The sequence below is a fragment of the Thamnophis elegans genome, chromosome 5 (genome assembly GCF_009769535.1).
Source record: "Thamnophis elegans isolate rThaEle1 chromosome 5, rThaEle1.pri, whole genome shotgun sequence".
NCBI lineage: Eukaryota > Metazoa > Chordata > Lepidosauria > Squamata > Colubridae > Thamnophis > Thamnophis elegans.
Window position 1 is genome coordinate 63,811,517 of NC_045545.1, and position 26,587 is coordinate 63,838,103.

The window sequence follows — 26,587 nt, forward strand, 5'->3', positions numbered from 1 at the left end:
TTAAATCACAATTAAGCCCAATTATCACAATTAAATCCAAACAAGCAAACTATATTAAGGCTTTTATGCAGCGTGAGAACTCAGTCAACCAACTCCTTGGAAAGTTCCTAATGAAAAGCGCAATTTGTCTTAGTGACACCTTCAGGCCACAAAACTCGTTTTGGAGAAGACACCTTGCAATCTATGATCAAGAATGTACCATGGGGGCACATCTATCAAGAATATGCGCCATGCTTCCCTGCTACCACCACCAGATACACACCTTAGCTTCTGGGGAAGGTTTGCAGACAGAGCAGGTGGGCGGAAGACTCGCTGCTCGGAGTGAGTCTTAGATTTCTGGCTTTGCTGGGTTTCATTCCTGGAGAATGGCCTTAAGAAAAGGAGGCCCTGAAATGGAGATCAAAGCTAGGGAGTTTGCTCTAAGCAAGAAACAAAGGCCCCAGATAGTGTCTGGCTCCCAGGAGCATCACAATTAAAGAGAAGGGAAGAAAAGACAAGAAGCAATTGAAGTCTACAATGGGAAAGGCACAAGCAACCTGAGCTGGGGTGGGGGGTGGGGGGTTGCCAGGAAATGGGAGATAGAATTGCTCTTAAAGGAGTTGGGCAATGTTCAGCCTTTCCCTCTCTCTTCAGCCTATATTTGCAGCTCCCGTCCTGGCTTTGCATGGCAACTGGGAATGTTGCTAGCCTTTTCAATGGCTTGGCTGTTGTGCTTTTTGCCAGGAGTTTGAGTTTGAGTCTGGCATAGCGATGGAGCTAAAAAAAATAAGGAAGCCCTGACCTGCGTGTTTCTTAAGGCAAGCCACAGACACGCAGGTAAATGATTTGTAATAAATTTGCCAACCACTATTGCCAATCTAGTGAATACACTGCCTCATGTTTCCCCCATTGCTTTTCATTATAAAGGGAAGTTGTCAGATCGGATATAGACATTTTGTGACCCTTCCCAAATCCATCGTTCTTACACTAGAGTAAAGAAAATGTATTATTTGCTAGCTATATTTATTGATGAGACAAATTTATATGGCTGCCCAACTCACACAGAGGTGGTTACACCTTAAAAAATCCACAACCAGACCCCGTCCATACCCCTTCCATGACAGCAACAATTTTTTTTTAAAAAAAATCATAAGGTAAAGATAAATGTTCCCCTCGCACATATGTGCTAGTCGTTCCCGACTCAGGGGGGCGGTGCTCATCTCTTTTTCAAAGTTGAAGAGCCAGCGCTGTCCAAAGCATTTCTGTGGTCATGTGGCCAGCATGACTAAACACTGAAGGTGCACGGAATGCTGTTACCTTCCCACCAAAGGTGGTTCCCCTTTTTCTGCTTGCATTTTTATATACTTTTGAACTGCTAGGTTGGCAGAAGCTGGGATAAGTAACGGGAGCTCACTCTGTTATGTGGCACTAGGGATTCGAACCACCGAACTACCGACCTTTCTGATCGACAAGCTCAGCGTCTTAGTCATTGAGCCACCACATCCATCTCATATGGTACAACAAATTTATATAATTTTAACCTATGGTGTTCTTGAGGAAATCAAGGCAAATTATAGAATCACAGGACTGAAAGGGACTTGAAGGTCTTCTAAACTTAACCCAGTCAAATGATTGTCCAGTCTATTTTTGAAAACCTCCAGTGATGAAGCACCCACAACCACAGAAAACAAGCTATTCCATTGAGAACAATTAATGAAATAGGGAATTCATATATATATATATATATATATATATATATATATATATATATACACATACACATACATACATACATACATACATACATACACATATACATATACATACATACATACATATACATACATACACACACACATACATACACACACTAATATACATACATACATACATACATATACATACATACACACACACATACATACACACACTAATATACATACATACATACATACATACATACATACATACATGTCTGCCAGTGGATTTGGGTCATCCCAATTTTAATTCAACACTTGTACCAGTACATCCCATTGAATCTAAACTACCCAATGGCACAAGATCTTGCTACTAGCCTTAGTACCTACATACATACATACATACATACATACATACATACATACACACACATATACATATACATATACATACATACATACATATACATACATACACATACATACACACACTAATATACATACATACATACATACATACATACATGTCTGCCAGTGGATTTGGGTCATCCCAATTTTAATTCAACACTTGTACCAGTACATCCCATTGAATCTAAACTACCCAATGGCACAAGATCTTGCTACTAGCCTTAGTACCTTTCGAAATGTATTTTTATTTAAAATAATTTAAAATTTAATATTCATATAGCAGTGTATACATTTAAAATATCCATCAACTGAAATGAGAGAAATTCAGAAACGCTAGAGTAAAGAAATGAATTTTAATCTGAAAATGAAGAGTTGGAATTGGGCAAAGAAATGGACAAAGGTATCTTTACTTGCTTATGGAAGGTGCTAAGCCAAAACCAGTCTCATGATATCTTACTATCCTGAGTTAACATGGCAAAAGTGGTTTTAAACTATGGTTTAGGGGTTAGCATATTGTGCAACTTTAGCATAGCGAAGTATTAATTTAGCAAAATGCATGGCCCCATCACATACTTTTTTTTTTCTTACCTACAAACTTTAAAACCATGCAGTCTCTCATTCTAATATGTTTTTATATATTTGCACCATGCATATAGTTGCACACACATGCACATGCATAAATAGGATGATTTATGATTGTATCATAAGGTCGCCATTTTCAGTTGGCCGAAAAAGATAGAGAAGAGGACAAAGCCAGACTAATTATAGATTGCTGCCACATTTGAAAACAAACAAAGTACAGGAGCAATGGGTTATTGAGTGTAATCTAGAGTTAGATCACAGGACCAGCTAATGCCTAAATTAATAGTTAGAATTTCCTCTTAAGAATACACAAATTAGTACTGAAAGCAGTTATACAGTAATAATGCATGGGCTTTATGCGACTAGGTCTCCAATAAAGCACTGAAAGCTGCTATTATGCCTGGAAATAACTTGGCAATTCTTGTTATCTGTCCCAAAGTCGTGACTCTAGGTGATTTCATGTCCATGTAGGGTTGGGTTTTCCCCCCTTCGGCAATAGCATGGAAGTGGGTTATCATTGTCTTCTGGAATGTTGCTTCTTCTGGGACATTATTTCTTCTTCTAATCTAGCATAATTGAAGTAGGCTGACCTTGGAAAGCTAAATGGGGTCAAACCTTGTAATAAATTGAATTGATTTTATATTATATTTTTATTTTGCTCTCATTTCTACTGCTTTATGTTTTTATGGTTGCAAACTGCCAGGAGTCCTTGGATTCTGGCAGCATATAAATGAAAGAGTCAGGTGGTGCAGTGGTTAAATGCAGCACTGCAGGCTATTTCAGCTGACTGCAGTTCTGAGTTCGGCTGTTCAAATCTCACCGGCTCAGGGTTGACTCAGCCCTCCATCCTTCTGAGGTGGGTGAAATGAGGACCCGGACTGTGGAGACGATATGCTGACTCTGTAAACCGCTTAGAGAGGGCTGAAAGCCCTATGAAGCGGTATATAAGTCTAACTGCTATTGCTATTGCTAAAGAGAATGAGAGAAGGATAATAGATTGCCATGAAGGTCCAGAGGCTGCAGTTTATACTGGATATGTAATCTCATAAATAGTAAAAACTCTCTTGAGTAAATATCTTCATTTCTGATAGTACCTTTAGGTTCCCATGGACTCCCGTAAACATTCTCAGAACATAAAAATGATGTGGAATTGCTTTCCTCCCTCAAAGTAGGTTATAAGAAAGGCCTGGTAGAAAACAGCCTGCAAGGTGCAGAAGCAGAAGAGTGTCTGGTAGTCTTTTAACTATTTGCAACCTATATGAAAACATCCTCAATACAGGTAGTCCTTGACTTATGACCACAACTGAGCCAAAATTTCGGTTGCCAGGAGAAACGTTTGTCAAGTGAGTTTTACTCCATTTTACGACCTTCCTTGCCCCAGTTGTTAAATGAGTCGCTGCAGTTGCTAAACTAGTAACATGATTGTTAAGTGAATCTGGCTTCCCCGTTGACTTTGATTGTCACAAGGTCACAAAAGGCCCCAGAACATTAAAGCCATTATAAATATGAGTCAGTTGCCAAGCACCTGAATTTTCATCACATGATCCCGGGAATGCTGCAACCTCCGTAAGTGTGAAAAAAGGGTCCTAAGTCACTTTTTGCAGTGCTATTGTAACTTCAAATTTCAAATGAACTGTTGTAAGTTGAAGACTACGTCTCAATGTTCTCAAAATGCCCATCGGTTCAAAATGTCAGGGGGGGGGAATACCATCATTTATGAGGTAAAAATGTACCTTTGAAAGCATTTTGAAGAAATCAGCAAATGAAATGGCTTCATTGTACAGACATAATACTATCATCTTACAAAGCTTACACATTAAGCTGTTGGTTACCGTATTTTTCAGAGTATAAAACACACCAAGGTTTTGAAGAGGTAAATTTTTTAAAAAAGTTTTTGCACTCTGCAAACCTTTCAAAAATGGCCTGTTTTTCACAAAAATGGGCTCGTTTCCCCCCCCAAAAAAGGCATGAATAACCTTTAAAGGGCTTGCGGAGTGCTCCTGGAGAGTGCTCCTCCCCCAAAAAATGAGCCCAAAAGGCCCGTTTTTCACAAAAACAGGCCCATTTTTTGTCAAAAAAAATTGCACGCATAGCCTTTAGGAGGCTTATAGAGTACTCCTGGGGTATGGGGGGGGGGGGGCAAAATTGAGCAAAAAATGCTCTGTTTTTCGCTCATTTCTGCCCTCCCCAGCCTCCAGGAGCTCTCTGAAAGCCTTCTATATGTCTGCATGGCCATTTTTGTGAAGGGGCAGAGTTTCGGGAGGCAAAAAATGCTGTATTCAGTGTACAAGATACACCCAGTTTTTCAGCCTCTTTTTTGAGGGAAAAGGGTGCATCTTATACTCTGAAAAATATGGTAATTAAACATATATTGACTAATTACCTCACTGCATCATCTTCTATGAGGGAAGACAGGTTCACTAGGGCTTCTGTTACCATCAAGTCAATTTCTACTGAGCAGCATGTGAAGTAAACACACACACAATTTATATACATGTTATTTGATGAGCAGTAATGACTCATCAAATGATGAGGTAGCTCAGTGGCTAAGATGCTGAGTTTGTCAATCAGAAAGTTTGGCAGTTTGGCAGTTCAAATCCCTAACGCTGCGTAATGGAGTGAGCTCCTGTTACTTGTCCCAGCTTCTGTCAACCTAGCAGTTCAAAAGCATGTAAAAATGCAAGTAGAAAAATAGGAGCCACCCTTGGTGGGAAGGTAACAGTGTTCCCTGTGCCTTTGGCACTTACTTATGCCAGCCACATGACCACAGAAACGTCTTCAGACAGCTCTGGCTCTTTGACTTTGAAACGGAAATGAACACCGCCCCCTAGAGTCAGGAATGATGAGCACATAAGTGTGAGGAGAATCTTTACCTTTACCTTTACTTATAATGACTAGATATGAGAATCAGAGGGAACTGATTAAAGATTTGGAAGCCTAGTACCAAATTCCACTCCAGTCATTAAAACTCCCTGTTTCTCTAAATAAGTAAGACACAAATCTTTACATGGATATCATTATCAGAAAAAGTATGGAAGGATTCACATAGTATGTTAAACCATAATGTGATTTTTATTCATATGTCCTGTCAACCCAGCCATTGTGGTTAGTAAATTTTGAATATATATTCATGAATCCAGCCAACTGTGATTTATTCAATAAATCTGGAATAAGCATATTCTGCTGCCTAGCATTCTAGATTTGTTGAGATACATGATTTCTTGCACAGCTTTTTTTATCTGCTCTACTTATCAGCAGCTATAACTAAAGATTCATTCCCTCCTCTCCTGTTCCCCGTTATCTCTCTTTTAGCCTTTTTCCATAGAAAAATACATATACTGAGTTTGTTGCACTTCTTCTACTTTATGAAGAGGCATTTATGAAACATTTCTTTAACTTTAATACAACTGACGGTGGGAGAGGAAAATGTGTGGTCTAGGCCACCACTCACCCATGAGCTTTCAAACCATCTTGGACTGTGTATGTGCCTGTTGTCTTCTCACATTGACATGGGCTTGTGTTTATATCTTGGAACATCTCCAAGAAACAGATTGCCTGTGGCATTTCAAACCCTGGATGGCCCCACTGGGAGCAATGGGTCAGGGATGTTTTCCATCCCCCTTTGGTCTTGCAAATGACTCCCTGGTGGTTTCCTCCAAGCCACCAACAGTGCAATCACACAAAGATCAAAACCTTTGGTTCCCATCCTCCCTTCCTCCCTCTCTCCCTCTCCCCCCACTTCTCTCTCCTGCCTATCTAAGATTTGCCATGGAACCTGAGGGCAGGATTCATAAAACAAGAAGGAAAAGACAGTAGTGCTTTCTCCTTGTGGTGTCTGAAACATAGATAACTCACAGCATCCAGCCAAGCCACAAGAATGCCAAAGTATTTATGACAAGTGCCCACAGAAGAAAAGGAGGAGTCAGAAATATCTAGAGGAGGAGAAGGAGACAGCATAGCTTATGCTTAGGAGGAACATCCAAATTGTTCATGACTTCAGCATAATGAAAGAAGGTAGCTGAGGATAGCAGGTCTCAAAAAGAACATTACCAATACTCAAAATCCTGAGTGGGGTCACGAATCAAACATATTGGCAAGTATTTGTACAATCTATCAAGGCATTTATTTTCACCTGAGAGAGTTGTGCATGAAAAAAAGATGGAACATCTTGACTTATTTGACTATACTCCTAATAGGAGGCTGACAACCTTTCTTTATTCCAGCATGGAATCAAATCAATGGTGTGAAGGGAAGACCCAATGGTCCCAAGTGCTCTAAGTTGGACAAGGGAAAACAAGAAGTTATGCTTATAAAAACCTCACTGTGTACTGGCTAGTTAACTGAAGTCTCGGGAGAAAAGGTCATGGAGGGCCCAGGAAGAAGATTAAATGTTTCAGCAGCAAAGAGTTTAATCCTTTGAAATCAATAAAAGGTCAGAACATAGTCAATTAACTGCAGCAGGCTATAGCGAGTATCTCACCATGAATACATAGTTAGTGAGTTGAGACGAGGAAGATGGGAGGGGATTTTCCCTCCCCACTGAGGAGAGAATCGGTTGAGAACTGAATGCTGCAGGTCTGAAGTAAGCACCAGATGGAGCCCAAGTGGGTGGGAGATGTCTATTCCCCTTTCTCTTGTCTTTCTGACACCCTCTTCCTTTCTTAAACTGGAAGAAGGACTGAGAGCTTTTTATTGTATGCAGCATTAAAATTTCTCTGCCGTCAGTTCGAGAGTTGCAAGTTGCCCACATGTGCCCTCTCTTGTGAATTGGGTTCACAGTCTAGGGGTGCTATTAGATGCAGCTTGATCAATGTACTTTTGTGGTTCAAAACACCAACTGAATTTTATAAGCAAGTTATAGCCCTTTGAGCAGTGCACAGGTATAAGCACTGAGGTGACACTCTACCACAGAGGTGTCAAACTACTCTGTTTCCCCCAAAATAAGACCTCCTGGATAATAAGCCCAATTGGGCTTTTGAGCGCATGCGCTAAAATAAGCCCTCCCAAAAAAATAAACCTTCCCCCAAACTATTGCAACACAGCAGCAGCCATGAGGTGACCATACTCGCCGCCTCCTGCAACTCAAAAATAATAAGACCTCCCCGAAAATAATGTCAAGCGCTTATTTCAGGGGTCAAAAGAAAATAACACCCTGTCTTATTTTCGGGGAAACATGGTAGAAGCCCACTGGCCGGATGTGTCACACACAGGCCATGCCCATCCCAGCTCCATGAAGGGGCAAAACGTTGTGATACGTCATGTGATGGCAATGTGACGCCATGAATTTGACACCTGTGTCCTACAACATTCTATATGTAGTTGCCATTAAAGGCCACTTGGAAAGCATTATTCAAAATGTAATGATTAAACTGCTTAGCCCAAGAATATAGACGCGGGGGGGGGGGAGGTCAAACTGGAGGGCTGGATGGGTCACGTGCATGCCACGCCCACCCCAGTTCTACAAATGGGGAAAATAGCAATAGCAGTAGACTTATATACCGCTTCATAGGGCTTTCAGCCCTCTCTAAGTGGTTTACAGAGAGTCAGCATATTGCCCCCAACAATCTGGGTCCTCATTTTACCCACCTCGGAAGGATGGAAGGCTGAGTCAACCCTGAGCCGGTGAGATTTGAACCGCTGAACTGCTGATCTAGCAGTAGCCTGCAGTGCTGCATTTAACCACTGCGCCACCTCGGCTCGAAATGTCACTTGATGGCAATGTGATGCTGTGAGTTTGATACCTGTGATATACAGCATTTCTTGCCATTTTCACAGCAGGCACATGAAATCCTATAGTCTTCATTTTTATAAAGAATGGGACAGTTTTCAATGTATAGTTTTTAAATATTTTTCTGTCAAGCCTGATATAGTCACCATTTGTATTCCAATAGTCCACTTTCAGCCATATTCACTGTAATCTTAATTGCCCAATGAATGCTTCCTTCCCAAATAGCTTTTTTAACTTCTCCATCTGATTTCCTTTATTTAAGCCGGTTGCAAATTTTCCTACTTTGAGCCCATGCAAAGTTAATCAGTGCATTTCTAAAGTTTTCATGGTACTTTGATTTTCTTTTTCCATCCCATTAAATTAAGAAAGGATTTAGCCCATTCCATATTTTGTAATGTAAAGTAAGGAATATTACTTGCTTTCAATAATTATATCTATGGCAAACTTAAAGGAGATTTGAAATGCTACTTCCTAGTTCTGTTTGTTTTAGCATTCATCCATGTCTGTGCATGCTTTATTGCCTATTGTGATTTGATATATTCTTTTTGAAAGCTATTATGAGAAACATATTGGCTGGAAACAAAGGTAGCCTAGGTACATTGTATGAATGGCTAATTCTTCTACAGACTATGATTAGCCAGTCTTCCAAAGTTGAAAAAAATATAATTTTTAATGATTGTCCAACAATGTAGGGCACATTTTCTATACTTTATCCTTTTTTCTTCAGTTATAAAATTTGTGGGAAGTTAGGATAATTGTTGTGGTGTCAAACTGATATAATGTATTATGGACAATGTCTACCACCATCTGAAACAAATTCCTTGGACTGTGCAGTCCAGAAAATACCAAGAAACATATAGACTGATATATTGCAACTCAAGACCTACTTAATAATGGTTTATTCTATCAATCACAATTGTCAGGGTTCAAATTCATGTTAACCTATAAAGTATTCATTAATGCAATGGTTCCTCCCAAAGGCCACATTATGCCTTAGCACAAGGGTTGAATCCAGTTATAGATAGATCTTCCACATTTTTTTTATTATGGTTCCCCATATATCGCCAATCACACTATATGCATATCAGCCTTTACACATCTCAAGGAACAATGAGCTATGGTATCTTGATATAGTCATGAAAATCCTAGTAGCAGAAATTTTATAAAGGCTACTAAATATGCTTGACTATGGCAACACAGCTCAACCAGGAGCCAGACCTAACTCAAATGAACAGAGGGATTCTACTAATGCAGCTTTCTCCAACATGGCATCTCCAGGCTACCTGAAGGTTGCAAGGCTGAGGGAGATTGTTCTAGAGCAGGGGTGTTAAACTTGTGTCATCACTATGGCATTACATGATGTATCGGGACTTTTTCCCCTTTCGCTAAACCAGGCATGGGGTTGACCAGCACGTGATGCATCGGGCCCGAAGGTTAAAGAGCTAAAAACAGCTAAAAAAACAGCTAAAAACTACTACTGTCAAATGGTAACCTTGTTATTTTCTCTTCAGATGCATTAATGTACTAACTCTCAGTTTCTAATTGGTAGAAATAAGTTTTTCACTCAGCTTGTGTTACAGCAATTGATTTTATCATAATTTTGTTTTATCAGGATTTTAATTTTATTAATGCTATTTTTATTTTACTGGATACATTTTACTTTGATTGTCAGGTTAAAAATCAGGGTCTAAGATCTATAGGATTTGACCCACTACAAGTAGAATAAATGAATAAGTAAATCCAACAAATAAATGACATCCTAGGCCAATGATGGCTAAACTTTTTGTCCGAAAGCCAAAAATGCATGCGCATGCCCAAATCTATAATACAATGTTTTTGTGTGATACCCCCCTGTGCCCTGACCCCCCGTGCATGCGCATGTGACCCCCCACGCTCGCTCTGACTCCTGTGCATGCACACATGACCCCCGTGTGCTCCCCCATCCCCCGTGTATGCATGTGCAACCCCCCTGCCCTATTTTGGGCCTAGCAGGCCTCTTGGGACCCAAAAGAGGGGAGCGGGGAGCACCACCTGCGCTCCCTGCACTCCTCCGTGCATGCGTACCCTGTTACAAGTGTTATGTCTGCCTTGTATGCAGCTTTATTCCTCTCTAACATTCATCTCCAGTGTTCAGTGATGCATTTCCTGCCTCTCTAGGATTTACCTCTATCTGCTCCTGGGAAGCACATCCTGTTCCTGTTGGATGTTTATAGTTATATTCTCAATGGCTTGTATATGTTTTAACTGCATTTTTATCAAACAACATACACTGCAGAGTCCCAAAAATCACCTGGCTGCAGGAAGCACACGCACATGCATGATGGAGTTCAACTGGGGCAACTGCTCTGTGTGCCACCTGTAGGACGCATGCCATAGGTTCACCATCATGGCCCTAGGCTTTCTTTCTTCTGTTTTGTCTGCTGCCATTATCTTTAAGCTCATAAAGATAAAACCAATTTAACTGATTCTATGTCTATTCTGTGAGAATTGTATTTAAATAATAGCTGGCTAAATAAATAAGTTTGATTCTGTTGGAATCTGCTTTGGATAATTTGTCCAAAAGTTCAGATATTTGATTTGATTTTGATTTTATTTTATTAAACTTGTATGCCGCCCTATTCCCCGAGGGGACTCAGGGTGGCTAACAAACCAAATAGGGAAAAGGGGGAATACAAAAAACAAAAAAGACAAAACAAATACAGAAAACAATTTAAAAACTCATCAACAGCTGCAACAATTCGAGTGGGGCTGGGAACTCATCAGCCCCAGGCCTGCCGGAACAGCCAGGTTTTAACGGCTTTGCAGAAAGCCTGAAGGGTGGTGAGGGTCCGAATCTCCACGGGGAGATCGTTCCAGAGGGCTGGAGCAGCCACAGAGAAGGCCCTCCCCCGGGGGGTCGACAGTCAACACTGACTAGTTGATGGAATCCGGAGGAGGCCTAATCTGTGGGATCTAATTGGTCGTAGGGAGGTAATTGGCAGAAAGCGGTCTCTCAAGTACCCAGGTCCGATACCAAAATAATTTCTAGTCAAATTCATTTATTCTGGAAAAAAAAACAGTCTATGTGGTTGCTAACTGACTTGATGGTATAATCTTCATAATCTGCATCCTTCAGGAATCAACTAGTAGGAGCTCGTGGTAGTAGATATGCAGTGGATCAGATGTTACTCATGCCCAGAATTATGTCTTGAGTGATAGGAATTACAGTTTTGAAAAAAAAACAATGCAAATGGGACTTCCCAGTAACAGGTACACAAAACCACATTGCCTGCAAAAAAAGACCAGTGATTATAAGGACAAGACTCTTTGTTCGTCTTACTTGAGCAGACTAAAGCTGCCTGTCTGGAAAACAACAAGCAAGTGTGAGCTACTTCTGATTCTCTCCAGCAAATCCTTCAGTCTTGCAAACTCCAGCCGTTACAGTAGCCCTACATACTGTAAGCCCTAGTAACTTCCACATGTGAGGGCACATAGGTAAAAGAAACTTGAACATCTCTGGGGACCTATATAATGCCCTGCACATTTGCGGTAGGGATCAGCATGTACATTGAACCTGTTAACATGCTTTACTACTAGTCAGAAAGAAATAGTACCAGTGAGAACAGACCGCTTAGGCTCAAATGCTCTTTCCAACTCAATGATTTTACAATTCAGTAATACTAAATAGGCTTGAATGAGGTAAGCAAAGTTGTTTACTTGAGCGACAACTCAATGGATGAGGAAAAAAAGAATATCAAGAATAAAAAAGGGAAGCATTGGAAATAACTTCTGTGAAATGCATGCAAATAAACGTGGCACGACAAAACCGCGCTCGTCAAAATAGCGGTGATTAAACCACGTTGCTAAAGCCGCGACATCATCACCGCGCGTCATCACCGCCGCGACAACAGCGCGGCGACAGAAGGGTGTTCTACATGCTTCGTTCTTTGCCTCCAAAGGTAGCCCTCCTCCTCCAGCTGACAGCGGCAGCGGGCATGGGGCAAAGCGGGCTGCCCAGCAGCAGCAGCCCACGGGAAGGGTCCAGCTCAGCCGCAGGGGGCAGCAGGAAGCCCGTGGGGGGCCCGGCAGCGGCGGCGGCTGAGGCTCTCCCGGGGCCGGTGAAGCGGGCTTGCCCGGCGGAGGCAGGCCGCCCTCTTCTTCCTCAACAAGGGAGAACAGAAGAGGGCGGCCTGTCTCCGCCGGGCAAGCCCGCTTCGCCGGCCCCGGACAGCCTCAGCTGCCGCCGCGTCCTCCTCCGCCAGCACCTCCCCTGGAGAAAGAGGCAGGGTGGGCGGCGTCGGCGGCCCCGCTCGGGCCCCCCGCGGGCTTCCTGCTGCCCCCCCTGGCTGAGCTGGACCCTTCCCGTGGGCTGCTGCTGCTGGGCAGCCCGATTTGCCCCGTGCCCGCTGCCGCTGTCAGCTGGAGGAGGAGGGCTACCTTTGGAGGTACAGAGGCAAAGAACGAAGCATGTAGAATGCCCTTCTGTCACCGCGCTGTTGTCGCGGTAGTAGGGTCGTGTTTTTCTTAGCGCTTCGGACGCCGCGGATTTTCCTCCGCACTTATGTCAGCGCGGATAAGGGCTTCGCGGTTTTGTGGTGGAACCCAAATAAATCTCTTGGCTGCGTTGCCTTTGTTACTTTGTTGACTGGACTTTTCCAGTCATTAAGTGTTTATGTTTTTCTTTCTATTGAGAGAGGCTGTATTACTTTTTGTCAGCTAATCTGAATCTCTGCTTAGTATGTCTCTTTAAGTCTCAGTATGCTTTTAAATTAAATTTTCCAGGCACACCCGCCACTGGATTGTCTCTTCCCTGGAGGAAGAGCCTAAAAAGGACTAAATTGACTGTCTAGGAATCTTTACATTAAATTGCACCAGTAAAATTAGGATTGCTTCAATGGGCCAATGTAACAATCTAAAGCTCAGCATAGGGGGCTTTCTGACAGTTTCTACCAAAAATCTGGGTTGAAAAATCTTCTAACGATCATTTAAGAACATAACTCACCCTGAATGCAAGCAGACAAACAGATCTCTGTAGAATAGTGGGCAGGAGGAAAAGGACACCAGGCCAAAAGTCCTTGTAACAGAATGGGCCTTAGGACAGGGGACTCCAACCTTGGCAACTTTAAACCTGGCAGAAGACCACCAGGCTTAAAGTTGCCATGGTTGGAGATCCCTGCCTTAGGTTAGGAGTCAGCTGCATGTGGCTCTTTCATCCCTCACTCAAAATATGCATCACAACTGCCAATGTGCAACACCTGCCGCCATGCGATTTATTGAGCTTTTCAACCCCCAGTAAGCCAATCCTGGATAAATCCAAGAAAAGAAAAGTTTCAGAAGAAAACAGAACATTTAATTCAACGACAGATGCTAGTTTTGTGGCCGCTCAGGAAATAGTCAGGCACAGGAAGGGTTTTGTGGCTCCAGGTGTTTTCTTTTCTGTGGGAAATGGATCCAAATGGCTTTTTGAGTCTTTAAGGTTGCCCACTCCTGCCTTAGGACAATGCCTAGAACTGATGCTATACTTTCCTCAGAAAGAGTTCATTCGTTTGTTCGTTCATTCATTCATCCCCCCGTTTCCCCCCTCCCTCCTTCCCCCCCTCTCTCTTTCTTCCCGTGTTTTTGTGAGCCTCAGTGCAAAGCCATTGCTGCGCTCGTGGCAGGTCTCTTCCCCCCGTCTTCTCTTTGAATGAAATGCCTGCGCGAGGGAGGCAAAGAGGGATCGAGGCGCCCGGTCTCTAACTCCTCCCCGCGAGTCTTTTACCTCCCAGCCCAGCCCAGCCCAGCCCAGCCCAGCCCCGTGTGAAACCCAATAACCGCGACCATCCAGCCATGCCTCCCCTTCCCGGCGGCGCCGAGGAAGACGAGCACAGGAGTTTCGGAAGGTGCAGCCGGCCGCGGTAGCAGTTTTGGAGTCTTCCTGCGCACCGCTCGGCCAGAGGGGAGACGGCCAAGCGGCGCCCAGCATGCTGGCTGCGGGAGGTCCGCTCGCCGCCTGGCTGGACAGCCTCTTGCCTTGCTGGCTCGTCCTGGCGCTCTCCGGCACTCTGGCATCGGCGCAGCCGCCGGGGGTCGCGGTCCTCTGCCCGCCGCTCTGCCACTGCGAGGAGGACGGCATCGCGCTCTCCGCCGACTGCTCCGAACTAGCGCTCGCCTCCGTGCCCAGCGGCCTCAGCCCCTTAACTGCCTACCTGTAAGCACAGACCTGTCAGGCGCTTCGCTTCGCTTTTCCCGGGGAGGGGACGGGAAGGGGGGAGAGTGGCGGGGGGGGGGGATGCCTGCCTGCCGTCAAATCCAAGGGCGACTCTAGCCGTATCCCAAAAGAAACGGAGGAGCGTCTCTCTTGCTTTCTCTCTCTCCTCTTTCTCTCTCCTTTCTTCACTCTCTCTTTTTTCTCTCTCTCCTTTCTTCTCTCTCCCTCTTCTCTCTCCTTTCTTCTCTCTCTTCTCTTTCTCTTCTCTATTTCGCTCTCCTCTCTCTTTCCTCTCTCTCCTCCTCTCCTCTCTCTCCTTCTCCTCTCTCTTTTTCTTCTTCTCTTTTCTCTCTCCTCTCTCCTTACTTCTCTCTCTCTCCTTTCTTCTCTCTCTCTTCTCTCTCCTTTCTTCTCTCTCTCCTCTCTCTTTCTCTCTCTCTCTTGGTCCTGAGCAAAGCCTGTTTAGAGTGCGATGTTCTGCTTGCGTTACTTCTTGATTGCTACGGATCAGCGGAAACAGAGCTTGTTTGCAGGGCAGATTCTGGTTGTTTAAGAGTATATTTATCTTGAGTAATTAGGAAAAACTGCGACGGGGAATCCCATCTCTCTCTCTTCCGTAGTTCTCAAATCAAGGGGCCAGGATCATTTGGGGATTTGCAGGCTCGGGGAGAGTCAACATCCAGCTTGTCCCCCGCGGCTTGGAAACTGAAGGGGTCGGGGATGGGGTGGGGGAAAGGAACAAGCTCTTCTGGTCCGGTGAACCCGAACCACGGCAGAGGGGAAGCGTTTGAAGTGTCGCTTCCACAGGTCCTAGCCACGTCTATTCTGTTCTTTGGAAAGTTCTCTGCTCGCCTATCTGTAGCGTAGCTGAATGAGCGTGTAGCAAAACTGGGCAATCCTTGCCTTCCCTGCGTGCTTCGTGGCTGTTTGCTCCGAGCGGCGCTTTTGCTTTGAAATCAGACAGTCGCCCGCTTATGAAAGAGATTTTGCATATTTAGGCAGAGAAGGTTTAGCTAAACTTCCCTGCGCTGACGAAGAATCTGGCTTTGTTTTTAAGAAATCCTACAGAGAGACAATGCAAAAAAAAAAAAAAAAAAAATTTGGGAAACGCTGTCCGGAAATCTGTGGAAAAGGTTTTGTGGGATACCTGGCAAAGAGAGTTCCTGTCTGTTCCTTTACACCAGTCAGCATTCTGAGAGTTGAAATCCACACACCTCAAAAGTTGCCAAATGTGGAAAAACAGGGCGCTAAATAATCCGTACTGTAAGCAACACTGCCTAGAGGTCAGGGCAAAAAGTTGGTGGGAGCCTTGCCTTTGGGTCTTGCTGCATTTCTGACTTCTTTGTGGGAGAACACTCACATCTGGTATCTCCTGCCAGGCCAGTTTTTCTCCTTCAAGAGGAATATACTTATAGCCATTTCAAGAAGAAAAATGGATTATGTTAAAACTCAGGAGGTAATGCACTTGTTGTATCTCCCAGACGTTGGCTTTCTGATTGCTATTTGAACCGTTTTCCCCAACACCAAAGCTACTGGGGGAAAGAGGCATTCAAGAGGGAAGATTTTCTAGATAATTGAGGATTTGATCTACGATGCAAGATATTTAACACCAGGAGCTATACATAACCAAGATATTGCCTTGGGTGCCTAAAGTTCTATATCCAGAGTCCTTCTGCAAAAAAAGAAGAAAAAAACATGAATTAGTGAAAATCTTTGACTTCAGCAATTACCGTAAGCCTTAGTGGGAGACTGAAAGAATAGAATTGATCAAGTCAAAGTAAGTTCTCATACTAGTCAACCTAGTGACTCCAGAAGCAATCTTATTAAACAACTGAGGCCAGCCCTGCGCCCCAAAATATTATTTCCTATATATAGTACTTTCCATGGCTGGGAGACCCTCCCCTTTAAAATGCAACTTTTTCAGTCCATGGCATTATTTTTGCACAATACATGTGAACAACTGATTTCTACAAAACACACTTAGGAATCTAATAAAGTGTAATAAGGATGGCCTAATTTGCAGCTCACCGTGCAGCATTACATGGTGTAAATGTTAAAATGCTCTTAAGGGACCCAGTCCACCACTTAATTCATCCAAATCTACCTTGTCTTCAAGGCTTTGCCCGAAAAACTTTCCCTTCAATTTCCCAAAGGCCAACCCTAGAGACACCCTGATCAAGGCTCCTGATTACTTACAGAAGTAATTTACTTACAGAAAGCCTTGCTTATACCTTTGTGTAATTACTTTACAAGTCTTTGAGCTACAGCAGCAACAAAGGTTATTGGTGGTGCTTCCCCTCTCCCTTGCACTGCCTGGTTTGACTTCCTATGGCTGAAAGTGCTAGCAGGGCTGAAAGCTAGGCTGCAAATCAGCACCCCTTTTAAGGCCAGCGACAAATGCTCTATTTGTTTGGTGCTGAACTAGCCCTGGGTTTGACACAGCGATTTCAGCCACAAGGTCAACACAACCGGTCTCTCATCTCAAAGCTGGAATGCGTACTGTACATATGAACTCTGTGAGGAAGACTTTTCATCCTTCAGGCACCAGAACAAGAATATAAAAGGGGTACCAAAGGTCCTTTTGAGCTGTAGCTTTGAATTTGGAATTAGGCTACGTTAGGAAGAAAGGTGGACGTGTATTTAATATCTTTCAAGGAAAAGGTATTTAAGAAACTTTGGAGGAGAGAAATGTTGAAGAAAAAGCGTAAATACCTCCCTCTCTTTTAAATTCTGCCTTGACACATCTTTGCGTTTGTGGTTTGTTAACATGTGCATTCTTGCACTTATTAATATATCCTGGGTAATTTGATCCTTAGTAGTCATCGTTCTATTGAGATTGCCAGATCCCATAGGATAAACTTCTACAATCAGGAGCTTTTCAGGGATTTTTGACTACAACTCCCATCTTTGACATAGCTGACTGAAAATTCAGCCCTACTCCAACGCAAGCAACAGATTCAAGGAATCTACTAAAAAAGCTTATTCTGGCTATGGAAGCTCAAAGATCATGTCTGGGTGTTAAAAGGACAATGTCTTGGGCAGGAGGCATTTTTTGCTCCAACTAGGAAGTTCTGAATTTAGGGCATCTTCAAATATTAATTGCTTTCAATTGATCTGTGTCACTTTTTATGAGCAAGCTTATGAGTACATCTAAAGGTCTGATATAAATACAAGAATTTTAGGCTAGATCTGGGAGTTTAAAAAACCTGGACAAACCACTTCTAAATGTTTGCCAAAAAAATGACATTGACTTCTCTATGTAGTTACCTAGAAGTCCAGCTAAGCTCAAAGGAGTCTTTAATCACCTTGTAACTCTTCTAGGAACATCCCTCTAGGATACAATAATTCAGTTTCAGCATGTGGTGGCGCCATTGATAGTTCTTTATGGAAATCAACCTTACACTGTGAAATATAGTCTCCAAAATGCATCCTTAAATGAAGAGTTCCTCCAACTTTTTAATTTCTGAATAACAATTCCTTTTAAAAATTTTCCTTTGCATTTTAAAGAAGCATCAGGTTTCCTGCAAATTCTCTAAATGACAAATGTAATCTATTCGGCAAATGAATTGTATTCGGAAAATATTTAATATAGAATAGCAAAAATAACTCGATCTCCCACATCACTGCTTAAAAATATTTTTTTCATGGTTGCATTCACACAAATTTAACATAACCTGAGTTTATTCAGATCAATTTCCTGGCTTGCAAAACACATTAAACCATGCATTAGCAATATGAATTGGATTCACACAACATACCAGGCAAAATCTGGTTTTGCAAACCTATACCTGCAAATACGCATATTTTTGTGGAAAATAGATAGGGTATTTTTTATCCAAAAGTAAAAGAAGTGAGTTTAGTTACATTAGTTTTATTGCCAGGACTAAAACTCTTCTGTGTGATATAATAAAGCAGTAAAGAAGCCATTATCTATTGAATACAGTAGTTTAAGAGAAAAGGAATCCTTTAGAACCTGATTATATAGTTATTTTTTAAAATAGATTTATCTACAGTCACTGAGTGTTTTATTCTGCCACGGCTGATTTCAGCCCAGTACAGCTACCTACACACTTTAGATTATAATTCTTTTTCAATACGTAGCTACCAAACAAAGGTGGTAATATAAGATTGAATCAACATATTCAGGTTCATAGCATCATTCATTCCATCTTTTTTTTAATTAATCCTTAATCCAGATAGACCTCCTTGAATGAAAGACTATTAGATTTAGGATATTTTAGGAATGTAGGCATGACTTGGGAAGTGAAAAAATATATACTTGGAAGGAGGAAGTAACAAACTATTCCTGAAGAGCAAGATTGTCTCATTGTCTCTATGTTACTTTTTTTCCATCCCAGTTCAGCTAGTTGTTGTGTTGTGTTGTATTGTAATATCGATTGTAGCAGGAAATAGAATCTCTCTAGTTATCTCAGCTTTGTTCTCTCTTCTCCGCTACTGAACTTGTGCAAGCTGAAATTCAAGTCAGAAGATGTTCACTGAGTTTCCCCTTCTGTTTAACATTCTTCACCCATATTTGGAATTTCACACCCCATGTATGAATTTGAAATTCAAGTGCCATCTTTCCCATCTCTTCTAAATTTCTTGCTGAATGCAAACAGGATAGCCAGTGAAAAGTTGTACAATCTGTACCTTATCTCAGGCAAAAAGCTGTCCTTGGTTAACTTGAGCTTAGTTTATCTTTTCATCCTTCTGCATACTGAGGAAAAGGTGTTAGAATTTAGTATTTGAAATTACCAAAAAGCTTTTATCTCCAGTGCTATCTTTAGAATATGGGGGACACTGGATAATAATTGTATTCATTCAAAAGAAGATGTAGAAATGTTCTTGCTACATTCAAGAAATTGCTTACTGGTTGGGTTGAGGCAGAAGTGGAAAATCTGAGACATTGTAGATACTTGTGAAATACAACTCCCGACAGGCATGGCCAATGATTAGATTTCCTCAATCTTAAATAGAGTCCAAATGATGTGAGAGTTTAGGACAGTTACATCTGTTGTAAAATTTTCTCTGAATTTCAACTGTTTTGCTTAATTCAGTCCATTCACATATTTTTTTTCTTGCAACATGATTTTGAATGTTTCTTTAGTAAAATGCTTCTTACTACTAACAACTTGAGGTTTCTGCATATACTTAAGAAGGATCCAACTCTGTATGTCATGGAAAACACAGAATGTATAATATTGGTGTTATTCCCAGACAGAGGTTTCTAAGTAAAGTATCAAACTGGGCATTTAGGCTACTAACAAAGTTGGTGGCAAAATACATTGCCCTAATGAGTACACTAAAGAATACACAAAAATACACAAAGCCCAAAGGAGTTTCAATTTTATAATTTTTGTCTGTTCAACTTCATCTCAGTTCAGTTCAGTTCAGTTTATTGTATTTGTATGCTGCCCTTTCCCCCTGAAGGGGGACTCAGGGCGGCTCACAACTCGAACCGGGGAAGGGGGATACAGACAAAAAATTTAAAAAACAAACATAACAATATATAATTTAAAACTCACAACAGTCATACCATTCGAGACAGGGGCAACAGCTCTTTAGCCCCAGGCCTGTCGGAACAGCAGGTTTTGAGGGCTTTGCGGAAGGCCTGGAGGGTGGTGAGGGTTCGAATCTCCACGGGGAGTTCCAAAGATTTTCCAAAGATCTTATGTCTTCAAGTTATTTATGTTGCAGCATAGCAGTTCACGAATCTGCTTTCATTTGCATGGTGGTGGAGAGTGGATGTAATTATGCCTTCTGCTGAAACAGGTTGTACTGAGATATTTTTATTGGTCAGAAAGGAAATGCTGCAAAAGAGAATGATATTTGTAGAGAGAACATTACCTATATTAGTTATCTAATATACTAATCATGACAGATTTTACATTCTGAAATCCAAATTAAGCATTCTTGTTCATCTTGCATTCAAATTTAGAACAGGGAGATTAAGAAGAGATTCTCCAGCAAGGGAAATTCCAATTTCCAATTCAAAAATCTCAAAATAAAAGAGGGTCTATTCCCCATCACATTCTGCTTCAAACCAGATAGCAGAATATATACAGAGGCTGTACTTGTGGCACCCTGGTCCTAAACCATTTATTAAAACCAGTACCATGAATCCACAAATGGATCAGAACTAGTGAAGGTGCTGTAAAGCTACTAGTATATATGCCATACACTAGTTTCCATACAGTAGATACTGTCATTTTTATATTATCTGTGGCTTTTGGACTCTCTTCAAACAACCTTTTGGAGTGTATCATGCAGGAATATTGGAAGAATAAGTAAAATATAAATCTTTGCTTTATTTTTCTTTAACAAATTTATATGGTGGCCTATATCACAAAAAGCAATTCTGAGTCTCATACAATAATATGTTAAGTCAATATATAAGGACAATCATTATTAAAATTATAAAACAATCATAGAGGGACTCTGGACAGTATACAATTAAATACTAACAAATATAATATTAACCACAGTCATTGACCCATCTCAGAATTTTCCCAGTCCCTGGAGATCCCCAGATCTGGTGGCAAAGCCAGATCTTTAGGACTTCCTGAACATTAGCACGGATGGAACTAACCTCACTTCAGGAGGCTGAAGGAGAAGAACATTTCATAAGATAGGCACCATGGTATAGAAGACACATTTTCTGGCACCCACCAGTTGGAACCTGCACTATGTCTTCTCTACCATATCTTATGGGACAGGCAGCTACATTTAGGGAGAAGCAGTCTCTTGGATAACCCAATCCCATGTCATGAGAGGGTCTAAAGCATTTTCGAATTGGACTTAGAAGCAAAATGGCAATCAATACAGCTTATGGAGCACTGTGCCATTTTAGTGGCACATATGACTGGTTGCTGCATCCTGCATCAGTTGAAGCGTGCAGATACCTTTCAAGAGCAACCTAAGATTGCTAATGAAAAGAAGAAGAAATTCCATTCTATGTTCATGCCTTGAAGAATGACGATCAAGTAGGCTTGCTAAAATTATTGGATTGTTAAGTGTAATACTTGTATATGCAGGATTATATGAATGAAGTAACCTGGTCCTACAACACCATGATTGATATTTAGAAATATTTAAGACAACACTAGGCCTCCAAGCCATCCTATGAAGGAAAATCACATGCACCATGATGATACTATGGAATTAAACCTAATAATGTTAAAGCTGGCAATTAAATGTCTTATGGAAATATGGAAAAAGTAAAACATGAGATAAGTCATTCCAGATGCCATATTGCATTTTGTCCCTGGCAACTGAGGAAGTTGAAAAGCCAATTGATTGGTTTGTTTATAGCAAAATATTGCCGTAATTATACAGCTGTGCAATGTTACATGCACATGTTTGTAAGGAAATGAAAATGTCCTTATGGTCATGTGTGTAAATTCATGCACTCAGTCTTTTTCAACCTTGATGCCCACCGAGTGTATGGATTTCAGTTTCCACATTTGTTATCCCTGGCCAAGCTGACCAGAAGAGTCTGAGAATTGACATGTCTGGATTAGAGAAGATGGAATGAGCTACATACAATCAGAAGCTGCAGAATCTAATGATGAACACAAGATCCTGTTGTTTGACTGTACTTTATTTTGGTATTCTTTTGTATTTCTATCGTATGGACTTAGACTTACAGCCAGATTCACACATTGTTCTAAACCGTAATGGGGATGGCTTGTCTATGGTTTAGCCATGTGTTCTACGAATACTGTCAACAATCCAGTCAAATTGTATGGTCAACAAATTATAATTAAGGCACAATATGAGCAAGCACCATTTTTGCACAAATAGTCACTGCTAGCCACTTTTTCTCTCCAAAACACTTGGTTCCGTTTTCATTCTTACTCAGTTTTTAGCTTTGCTTTACCACCTCTTCTTAATTGTCAGCAGTATTCTATAATCAGATTATACAATAACTACCTACTAACCACATTCTTTGGAGTTTTCATTCTAAAGATGACTTGTACTCCAGCGAGCTTCAGTTCTCTCTCAGCCTCCTACTCTTGGACAGTTGATGCCATCCAAACTATATAAGAACTGTCTTTCCTGCCTAAACATCAAAAAGTAGAAATAATAATATGCTATTAATTATATGGCATAATTATGGTATAATATAATTAACACTTCATTCTATTCCAACAGAATCATTGTAGGGATTATAACAAGATAAGCAAAGCAATTTAAGCATTCAGAACTGCTGTTGACGTGTCAACTAATATTATAAATTAAAATTAATTAAGCAGCTAAATTTACTGCAGGGATGAGCCTTTTCATGGATCTTAACCACTTATGATGCTATTGTTAAAATCCATAATGTCAGCAAGATGGAACAGTTTTTAATTTTTCTCAGCAGGAAGTTTCCAATTTAGGGAAATTCATCTCATCCCTGCAAATGAAGACTATCCCTTATGATACAAAGATGAGGAGACTGTATATCTCCAGCTGTCACTGAAATCAATCCCAGCTGTCCCTGTTAGCATGATCCATAATGGGGCATTCTGGGAGCTGTAGTCTTGTAATATCTGGAAGCTTCTGAGATATGTCTATAAGACCAGCACATTATAATGGTGTTGATGAAAAACACTACGATGGATAAGTTTAGCCAAACATTAAACCACACAAAAAGACTCTGCTGCTCTCTTCTCATGGCCTCTTGTCATTACACCAAAGCAATATTTCCAGGGAATTCAAGAGAAAATGGTGGAATAGCAAAAGAGAAATAAGCCATGCCTCTCTGGCTCCCTCCTGTCTCATCCCTCCTCCTCCTGGAGAAGCAATTTATAAATCTGCCAGGACAGTGCAAGAATTGAGCTCATACCTTTAAATCTGTATGTTAGGAGATCTAACTAGTGATTATGGGAATTTAGGACTTTCTTTGAACAGCCTTTAAAAAAAAAAAAAAAAAAAATCTGGCAGAGCTGGGATTGCCAAAGGGTGAATGAGGGGAGAGAAGGGCAGCTATGTCACATACGTCAATTCCTTTTTTTGCTGTACCTGCTGAGGTTCAGAAACCAAGCAAAGAGAATGACGAGAGCTTCATATTTCCAAACATGCTTAAGATTAGAAACGTTTCTTTGTATCTTCTCTTTCAGCTCATTTTATGCCTTTTTTGATGACTGGCAAGCAATAAACAACACTCAAATAAAAACAAATTCTATTTTATTAAAGGTGGACAGTAGTTTGTAAGCAGATATCTAGTATCAGACAAGGACAGTACTGTAATGAGCAGCTTCCCCCACCCAATGTGGCAATGTGCTTTGAGGATACTTCCTCTTTTTCAAATTATGTTGGGTTACCATTTCCAATATCTCCAGAAAGTATGATCCATACCAGCTAGGAACTGCAAAGAACTGCAGTTCAACCCTCTAGTCCACATTTTAGAAAGGATGTTATCTTAGGGAAAGATGCAAGTGGTAGGAACCAGTGAATAAATGCTATCTACAAGTTGTAGCTAAGAGTAAAAATGTGGCTATGATGGCAGCATGATCCATGTAGCACACAGATGGTGTCAAACAAAAGGAAGGGACAAGGGAACAATTGAGAAATAATGGGTGGGACGGGAGTGTCAAATTCTTCTTTGCCTTTAGTTTCCCTCCTGAAATGCCTCTTCATATTTGTTTTGCTTCCAGTATGATTTACTTCCAGTCTTGGAGTCTGGCCAAGGATTTGGTGGTACATACCAAAATAGTTTCAGCTTCATATGCCATGCAGCTTAAAAACAGCTGGTGACTAACATGGGCAGGCTGAAGATAAATACAACAAAGGCATATAGAGGGAACAAGAAAAGTCCTAGAAACTACCTAGCACAAGATGCCAATGCCTCAATAGCACAAGATGCCAATGCCTCAAGTAGTTGCCCCTGTTTTGGAAGGGTGACAACTGAAGTAGAAGGGAATGCAAAAAATAAGGAAAACCTTTTCAGGATGCTGCCAGCCTTGATATCGAATGAGCATCATCATGGTTGCAAAATCCTCTAAGTCAGTATTTCTCAGCCTTAGCATCTTTAAGTTTCACAGACTTCATCTCCCAGAATTCTCCAGACAGCGCTGAAATACTGATCTAGATTGCAAATATTCTAAGGCAATGGTGAAATTCAATTCTAGTTCTATGGGCGTGGCTTGGTGGGTGTGGCATGGGAAGGATATTGCAAAATCTCCATTCCCACCCCACTCTGGGGCCAGCCAGAGATGGTATTTGCTTCTTCTCTGAACTACTCAAAATTTCCGCTACCAGTTCTCCAGAACCTATAACAACCTGCTGAATTTCACCCCTGTTCTAAGAATGGCATGATCTGGATTTTGAGTGGCATCATTTTGATTCAATGGCAGAAGAAGAATCAGCAGAAAAATAAGATGGGGTGTCATCAGGCTTTTTCTTTTTAATTTTTCTTTCATTGAACAAACAAAACTTCAAAGTGAAAGATTCCACATTAAAAAAAAAATGTAAACAAAGTCATAAAAGCAAACAAGCGTACTTTCTGTTTTTAGATTCCCTCTCCCTCCGCCATTTGAGGAAAATGAAAATGCATTTATTTAAATTTGAAAAAGATTCCCCACAGTTGGCATAGCCTCTTTTCAAAGAACTCACTTGCATAATCCGAATACCATTCCCAAACAACCATCCTGAGGAGTACTTTAGTAATCTGGATCTATTTATAAAATTAACTATTACAAATGAAGTGAAACTCAGCCTCAAAGACAGATTCGTAAAGCTCTTAAAGTCATCTCTATGCTTCTAGGGGTACTGCAAACTATGAATTATTAGCCTGTTTGCCATGAAACAGGAGCTGTTTCGGAATGGCATTATACATTTTTTCTGCAGAGCATTTCAAGAAGGATTTAAAGCTACACACAAAACTCTGTTGGTTGCCTTTCCTCTCACCTCCTTCCAAGTACTGTATGGAGGGTAGCAGTCTAGCATAGGCTTCAAGGGAGACGTTTCGTCTCATAAAAGGACCCCTTTTTCATGGGGGAATGAGTCAGCCACACCTGTATTTGTGGGAGCCATTCCTGGAACCTCTTGGCTCCCGGCAGCCGGAGGTCCCACTACAAAGGCACCCCAGGGAGACAAAATAGTTTCCAACCGAAAACGTCCCCCCAGGGCGGCAATTAATAACATTCCCTGTGTTCAAAGGGAAGGCGAGGCCCAGGCACGGAGGCATCTTGTCAGGACCCGGCCTGCTGCAAACAAGAGAACCACAACTGAGAGGAAATGCCTTCTCTTGAGGGGGATGGGCATGGGACTGGGAAATGGGAGCTGCAGAGAATATGCCACAATTTCTGCCCCTGGGTCCCTGCAGGGTCCTCTGCCCAAGGGGAGATGCCCATGATAAAAAGGAAAGCTCTAGTGGATGGCCTTGGGACCTACAATATACAGTGGCCTCACTGCTCCTTTCTTTAAAATGTCTGTACAAAGACAGCAAAGTTATATCTTTATTTTGGGGGTCAGCTGGTAAACATATACCTCTATTAGGCTAAGTCAGGGATCAGCAACCTGTGGCTCTGGAGCCGCATGTGGCTCTTTCATCCCTCTGCTGCAGCTCCCTGTTGCCAGTCAGTACCACAATGTTGAGAAGAGCTTCCGGTTTTGGGGGGAGAGGGGGAAGCAGGGTGTGCCAGGAGGAGACTTTATGGCAAGGGGCAGGTTTTCCGATCAGCTCCACAATTGATAGGGCTTTCAGTTAGGACAGGTAGAGGAAAAAGGACTTTGTGCTAGGAGGAGACTCTATGGTGGGGAAACCGGTCAGCTCCAGAATTGAACGGGGGAATTCTGGTTAGGACCTTTGTGGCTTTTTGAGTGTTAAAGGATCTCACACCGGGGCTAAGTGCATGGAACTGGATTGATCAGAACTCTTCTTCAGGCTAGGGGATAAAAAAGAAGGAAGCATGAAGAGAGAAAAATGAAGAAGCCAGGATATCCTTGGCAAAATCCTTAATTTTGCAGGCTGATTTTGCCGATTAAGGCTGCCATCTCATATCTAGTTCCCAAATGGCACTGAACCCATCAGAAACC

The 26,587-nt window shown here is 41.7% G+C and overlaps 1 protein-coding gene across 1 annotated transcript in view; it reads left to right on the top strand.

Annotated features, from left to right (window-relative positions):
* Positions 1-14,336: 14,336 nt before the first annotated feature.
* Positions 14,337-26,587, top strand: part of LGR6 (leucine rich repeat containing G protein-coupled receptor 6) — a 133,481-nt gene continuing 121,230 nt past the window's right edge. The window contains exon 1 of the mRNA XM_032218588.1: positions 14,337-14,563. Coding sequence (XP_032074479.1) covers positions 14,337-14,563 — 227 coding nt within the window. The remainder of the gene's footprint in view (positions 14,564-26,587) is intronic.